The 7,764-nt window shown below is 38.3% G+C and overlaps 1 protein-coding gene and 1 pseudogene across 1 annotated transcript; one reads left to right on the plus strand and one right to left on the minus strand.

Annotated features, from left to right (window-relative positions):
- The first annotated feature begins 2,216 nt into the window (after nucleotides 1-2,216).
- Nucleotides 2,217-3,155, plus strand: LOC105985593 (olfactory receptor 4F15-like). The gene has a single exon (XM_013016194.1). The coding sequence runs from the start codon at nucleotides 2,217-2,219 to the stop codon at nucleotides 3,153-3,155; it is 939 nt and encodes a 312-aa protein (XP_012871648.1).
- Nucleotides 3,156-6,565: 3,410 nt separating this feature from the next.
- On the minus strand, nucleotides 6,566-7,482 carry LOC105985537 (annotated as a pseudogene).
- Nucleotides 7,483-7,764: the final 282 nt, after the last annotated feature.

Below are 7,764 nucleotides of genomic sequence, written 5' to 3' on the forward strand. Positions count from 1 at the left end.
CTGGGCATGGGCCCTGTCCCTCAGCTCTTCAGCTCAAGGCTAGTGCTATTAGTGCTCTACCACTTGAGCCACAGTGCCACTTCGGGCTTTTTTGTTTTTGCTTATGTGGTGCTGAGGAATTGAACCCAGGGCCTCAGGCATGCAAGGCAAGCGCTCTACCACTGTGCCACCTGCCCAGCTCCAGATGTTCATCTTTATCGTGGTTGAACATACTTACATTAGCATGTACCCTTTATCTGACCTAAAGTTTAGGTTTAGCTTTGTGAAATACTCAGAACTGCCTTGCGATAGGGCCATTGCAGTCCTGCCCCTCCAGTGAAGCCACGCCCATTCTGATAAAGCCCCACTCCTTCAATTATGCTCCAACCCTCTAGTACAGCTCTGCCCATTCAGTGAAGCCTCACCCCTTCCAGTGAACATCTGCTCCCGTGCAGGCCCCCATAGGATGGCTTAGTGGTTGTAGTGGGCCACAGCTCTGCCTTTGGGTCCTGCCAAGCTTGGGTATCCAGGACTCTGATGCAGGGCATCCACAGGGCTCCCGTGGGTACCTTCTGCAGTGTGTATAAGGCAGGGCAGCGCTGCTGTATGCAGGCCCCGAGTTGGGCGCGGACATGAGGGGCAGAGACGATGGAGAGTGATCATTGTGGCTGGATGAGAGCAGAACCGCAACAGCTTCTGCGTGGGAGGCAGGGCGCCAGTACTCATGCCACCATTCCCGCCACATCAGGAGGATCCTGGTTAAAACCAGTCCAGGCAGGAAAGGCCGTGAGACTCTGATACCCAATTAACCAACAGAAAACCGGAAGTGGCCCTGTGCCTCCAGTGGTAGAGCGCCAGCCTTGAGCTGAAGAGCTGAGGGACAGCGCCTAGGCCCAGATTTCAAGCCCATGACCATCCCCTCCCCAAAAAAATTAAAAACAAAAGCAAACTAAGGAAAGATAGTTGTAAAATAGCTCATGAGAGCTCATAATTTTGGCGTGGTAACTCAAAGACAATTTAGAAAATGAAGTGAGAAAATATGATTTAGTGTATTTCACTAGTCACTATCAGAATTAGTTACTTGACATTTTTGGCGCTTCTAAAAGAATGTTTTGTGCTATAAACTAATATGTCCATATAAGTTAGACTTAAAAATTTATAAATAAGCATTACCATAAAGCACCACTTAGATACACAGATTTTAGATATACAGGCTTTCATATGTTCTTATTGTTCCTTCTTTTTTATTCAAATATATATTATTCACATTTTTCCATAATACTGATTTTTGCTTCTGCATATAAAATTGAACATTACACTTTCCAAAGTCTTATCTCTTGTGTGAACATCTCTGTTTAAAGCACCAAGTGTGTATTGGTTTATTAAATTTCATTAGTAGGTTACTTTAAGCATAACTCTAACCCCTTCATTCCATTCATTTTTTGTTTGTGTGTGCTGGTGCCTAGGACTTGTGATCGCACTTTGCTTCTTATGCTCATGGCTGGTGCTCTACCAATTGCGCTATTCCTCCATTTGGGCATTGTGCTGATTAATTGGAGATAAGCAGTCTTGAGGTATTTTCTGCTTGGGCTAGGTTCTATGATCTTCAGACCTCAGACTCTTGAGTAGCTACAATTACAGGAATGAGCCACTGGTGCTGACTTCATTCCATTCTTTATACTGTGACCATTTACAAACAGAAGTATGGAAAAGAAATGATTTAAAATTATTGATAGTTTTCTATTATCTTTTTGATAAGAACACAGTTCCACTGAGCACAGAATCTGTTTTCTTTTACTTTGACCCCATGTGCTCATCATCTGGATGTTGCTGGCCCTTTGGCCAGTCTTTGTCTAGAACATTCAAAGCCTGGACTGCCAGCATTTCAGTAGTAGCCCTACCAGCAAGCAGAGTTTATGCAGCACTGTTGAGATGAGAACTAGTTCAATTTTTGTTTGTGTTTTGGCTGCATTAAAAGATGTCAGAGGAATAACTGACATCTAAATCTTCTAAAAGTAAGATCAGTTTTACGTTAAAGGTTGACAAGATACATAGAAAATAGTAAATGCTCATGACGACTATTATATGGAAGGAAAAATAATTGAATAATTTAATAAAAATATCCTATTGTAGTTCATGAAGGTTTATTATAAAAGAATCTAATTTTCAATACATACTTCTGATAAACTCTTTTCTTCTTGTTTTGTTTGCACATCCTAGGCTAAGACAAATATGCAATGTATGAGACAAATTACTCTGAAGTATCAGAATTTATATTTCTTGGGCTTTCTACCTACAGACCAGTGCAGCATTTCCTCCTTGCCTTCTCTACCATGTTTTATGTGACCATTGTTCTAGGAAATGTCTCCGTTGTGCTCACAGTGACTTTAGACTTCCACCTACATTCTCCCATGTATTTCTTTTTAGGAAACCTCTCATTTATTGACCTATGCCTGTCTACTTTAACAGTTCCCAAAATGATTTCTGACTTGTATTCTGGCTACAATACCATTTCATTCTCGGGTTGTGTCACACAGATGTTTTTCCTCCATATCCTGGGAGGGTCTGAGATGGTGTTACTCATAGCGATGGCCGTGGACAGATACGTGGCCATTTGCAAACCACTACACTACCTGCGCATCATGAGCCCACGAATGTGTAGTTCACTTCTGTTTGGAGTGTGGGTTATCGGACTCATTCACTCAGTGATTCAGTTAGCTTTTGTTGTGCATTTGCCTTTTTGTGGCCCTAATGAGATAGACAGCTTTTATTGTGATCTTCCCTGGTTTATTAAACTGGCCTGCATAGATACTTACAAAATGGAATTCTTGGTAACTGCTAACAGTGGGTTAATTTCCCTTGGCACTTTCTTCTTATTGCTTCTCTCCTATACCTTTATACTCTTCACTGTGTGGAAAAGCTCTTCTGGTGGATTGCACAAGGCCCTCTCTACTCTTTCAGCTCACATCACTGTGGTGGTTTTATTCTTTGGACCATGCATCTTTGTTTACATGTGGCCATTTCCTACAGTACCTGTGGATAAGTTTCTTGCAATTCTGGATTTTATGATTACGCCCATCCTGAATCCCGCCATTTACACACTGAGGAACAAAGACATAAAGCTAGCAATGAGGAGGCTGCATGGTCAACTTTTGAGTTTGAAAAGAATCTCCTAAAAAACTTACAAGAACAGAAGTTGTGTCTTTAGGAAATTCTACTGTAAACATAAGTATTTCGTGGATTCTTGTATTGTGAGAAAATTTATTTTTCCTCATTCAGAAGACTAAAAATCTCAGATAGTTCACTTCTAGTTTTTAACTGATAATGTGATTAATTGGATATTTCTCAGCAATTTTACATAGTTTAAGAGTTTTCAAATCATTCTTTATGTTGTCCAAATTTGTATTGGTCTACAGAAAATCTGAAATAATTTATAAAGTTGAATTCAAACATGTGTTTATAGACTTACTGGAATTAGTAAGTTCTCATTGGGTTAAAAAGAATGGTTCGTTCTCATCACAGTTAATTTTAGCAAACAAGCCATATTGATATTTGTCTTTCTTTTCTTACTTTATTATACTTATAAACATAGTCACAGGAATTTAAATTTGTATACATTTCGTGGAAAATGAATGCTGTAATTTGTGGGCAGAGATGGAAGGAGAAGATGGAAGAAAGCAAAGAAAGGGTTGACATTGTTCAAAACAGAAATATACACATAAGCTGATTTATGAAATGGTAACCCCTCTGTATAACCCCTCTTATAATAACAATAAGATTATGTATTTTAAATATAAAATTATAAAGAAATTTAACCTAGTAAAATAAATACTGTTATGATTCTAATGAAAATAATGAAGTTTTCATGCCCAGTGTCAGTGGCTCATGCCTGTAATCCTAGCTACTCAGGAGGCTGAACTCTGAGGATCCTGGTTGAAAGCCAGCCTGAGTAGGAAAGTCCCTGAGACTCTTATTTCCAATTAACCACCAGAAAACCAGAAGTAACACTGTGACTCAAGTGGTAGAGCACAAGCCTTGAGCTGAAGAGCTGAGGGACAGTGCCCAGAACCAGAGTTCAAGCGCCATGACCAACAAAAGAAGTAGGAGGAAGAGGAAGACGAGAAAGATTAGAAGGAGGAGGAGGAGGAGGAGGAGGAGGAAGAGATGGACGATGACGACAACAACAACAACAACAACAAGAAAGAAGAAGAGAAGGGAAAAAAGTGAAGTTTTCAACTATAAAATAGTGATGTTTTGACATCTGGTCTCTAAGAGGACAGTTAGCATTCTTGCCCTAACCTGTAGTTTAACCATTCCTATGTCTGTACTTGTATACTGTTATGGATTTAAAAGTAGAAACATTAATTCAGTGAATAAATGAAGGTTGAGATGGAGGTATGTTACAGATAGGAACCTCATAGGCAGATCAGGTCAACATTGCATCCAGTTAGTAGATACACAAGGTAAAGGCTGCGGTACTTTTATCTCCAAGCTTAGGAATCAGACCAGCACACAGAATAGGACAGCATTTTTAGAAACTAACACTTTATGCTTATAATGAGAGGAAGCATGCTCCCCTGTAACTTTCATACTGTATTTTGTTGTTGTTGTTGATGATGATGTTCATGGGATTTGAACTCTGGGCCTGGGCACTGTCCGTCAGGTCTTCAGCTCAAGGTAAGTGTTCTGCCACTTGAGCCACAGCACCACTTCTGATTTTCTGGGCGTTCATTGGAGATAAGAGTCTGACGGACTTTCTTGCCCAGGCTAGCTTTGAACCACAATCCTCAGGTCGCAACCTACTGAGGAGCTATGATTACAGGTGTGAGCCACAAGTGCCTGGCTTCATACTGTATTTTGTATTTTACAATCTGGAGTGATGAATAATAAAGTATCAATTACAGTGCACTTTTTATTTAAAAATAAAAAAATTCCTAATAAGGTAAAATACGTGAGTCAAAATACATTGAAATGTTTTCTATTGGAAATTTCCATCATAGATGCTTCATATTATGAAACATTATTTTAGGATGTCAGCTTAAAATTTAATACCTAGTGTTTTAGCAACTACTGGATAATGTCATCTTTTCAAAAGTTGGAAAAAAGATACATATAAAGTGCCAAAGTTTCTTAGTCATATGTCTAAATACATTATAGTATAGTAGGTTGGAAGCCAGTTTGATGAGCATTTAAGGCCATGTCAGCCATGTCATAATTTACTGGTAGTTTTGACTTGTATTCTCTGGACAGTGTCCAAGGGGTTCCATTGAGGTCATAACCAGTATCTCCCAAAAGTGCATTGATAATTATCTCCTGTACAGAAAAATTATAGTAATCAGGAAATTCTGCTGTGGAACCTCTTCTTCTAGTGTCAATAGGTTGATAAAATTTCACAATAGTTCAAAACAGTTGAAGATAGTTACTATAAAATTTAAGATGGTCATAAATCTTGCAGTCTTTTCAGGAATGTCTTTACTTTAAAATTCCAGTCCCCACCCCTGTCGTGTCTGAAAGTAACCATATTGGAGATAATGTCTAAAGTTATGGTAACTGAAAGTAGGGGAGCTCTAATACATCATTTATTGTCTCTGAAGCATAAAGCAGTATAAATCATGTACATGTATAGAGACTAGGACTTTAAGGGAACAGCACAAAGGTAGACATTCACATGCCAAGGAAGGATATTTCAAGAGAAATCAAATCTCCTAATGCTTCGACCTTGAATTTCTCAGACTCAGAACGAAGGAATTATATTGAAGTATTCCTTTCTCTTCAAGTTTTAGCAGACTTTAAACTATTAATTGTATCAGTTCTGTAAGTCTTAAATAGAATTTAATGGCCAGTTCATTAGATCCTGTTCTTTTCTTTGACTAGAGACTTCTATTGTTAACTCAAATATAGTTTTGTTCTGATATTCCATTTCTTCATTATTCAATCTTGGTAGATGCAAATTTCTAGCAATTCATTGATTTTTTTCTACATCATCTAAAGTAGTGGCATGTCATTATTCGTTATAAACCCTTACTCTTCGAATTTCAGTGTTATTAGTTGTGACATAACTTTATAATTTATTTTTTCATGTATTTTACCTTTATTGTTACTGTACAGTTGACATAAAGAGGGGGTACAATTACACAACTCAGGTAATGAATACAATTCTTTTGGAACCATGTCTCCCTTCCCTCACCCTCTGCCAGTTTTTCTCTCCTGCCCCCACCCACATAAAGTATACATATAGTATTATACATGTAGTAGTATGCATTAGTATAGTATGTAAAAATGGTTTGTACATATTGGAAGCATAGACAGTATTTAATGAAATGTGACAATTATTGCTTTTATAAATTTAATTGTTATAGTGTCTTGTAATCTATAGACACAATAGTTATGTCCACTGAGAGTTTATTTCCTATGGCAAGAATTTAATCATAGTTTTAGAGAATATTTTCATAATGAAAAAAGATACAATACATATGTCTATAGACACTCATAATTTACAGAAATTAAGTCATGTATGAGGTTTCATTTGCAGGTTGAAGGTGTGGTTAAACTGTAGCACATAGAGGATTTTCTGATCACCAGAAATCTAACAATGATTACTTGAAATAGCATGCTGATTCATCAGTTTTTTAATGGTGTTTTAAATCTCTTTATTTCTCAGTGTATAAATGGCTGGATTCAAAAGAGGTGTAATTACTGTATAAAATACAGCAAGAAACTTATACACCCAAGTGATGCTGACTGGCCACAGATAGATGAAAATGCAGGGTCCAAAGATCAGCACCACCATTGTAATGTGGGAGGTACAGGTAGAGAGGGCCTTTGACACAGCATCTTGAGAACAAAGGAAGACAGTCAGCAGGATGTAAGTGTGGGAGATCATTATAAGGAAGAAGCAAATTGTTGCTAAAACACCACTGTTGGCATTTATCAGTATTCCCAAAGTATCTGTATCCATGCAGGCTAGTTTCATCACTAAAGGGATGTCACAGAAAAAGCTAGCCACCATTCTGGGTCCACAGAAGGGTAACTCCCAAATCATGATGAGTTGACTCATGCATGCACAAACCCAATGATCCATCCTGTCAAAACTAACCAGATGCACTTTTGCCTGTCCATGATGCTGCAGTAGCAGAGCAGCTTGCAGATGGCCACTTAATGGTCATAGGCCATCTTCACAAAAAGCATCATCTCAGACTCTCTAAAGAAATGCCCACAGAGGATCTGGCTCATGCAGCCCCCAAAGGAAATGGTCTTGTTCTCCTGCAGGAAGTCTGTGGTCAGCTTAGGCTTGGTTACTGAGGAGAGGCAGAAGTCAACAAAGGAGAGATTAGCTAACAGGCAAGTGGAGATGGTGGTCAGCAGTACCACGAAGAGATTTCCCACAACAGTTAGCAGGTAGAGTGTAGAAAATGGCAGTAGGAGGAAGATCTGCAGCTCCTCAGAGTCACAGAGTCCCTGAAAAATAAACTCAGACACCACCATCTGGTTTGCTTCCTCCATTTCTTACACTGTGCTCTAATGGGACTTAAAGAGAAAGCAGTGAACTGAGGTGAGAAACAAGACCTTAATAATTATGTTCTGATAAGCATGTAATGTAATGATAAACTAAATTATTAGTATTTTTTGAATCTGGATATGTATAATATCGTACATACAGGGAGATATGTATCTGTACTAGACAGGACAAAAACCTTAGTCATCAGAAGTATAGATGTGTAAAAAATGCATATTTTAATAAAAATTATCAGTAGTAAAGTTCCTCATAAGATTTTAAGCCTTGAA

The sequence above is a fragment of the Dipodomys ordii genome, unplaced genomic scaffold (assembly GCF_000151885.1).
Source record: "Dipodomys ordii isolate 6190 unplaced genomic scaffold, Dord_2.0 Scaffold30, whole genome shotgun sequence".
In the NCBI taxonomy this organism is placed as follows: Eukaryota; Metazoa; Chordata; class Mammalia; order Rodentia; family Heteromyidae; genus Dipodomys; species Dipodomys ordii.

Coding starts and splice junctions, on each gene's coding strand:
- LOC105985593 (XM_013016194.1), top strand. CDS start 2,217: ATGTATGAGACAAATTACTCTGAAGTATCAGAATTTATATTTCTTGGG.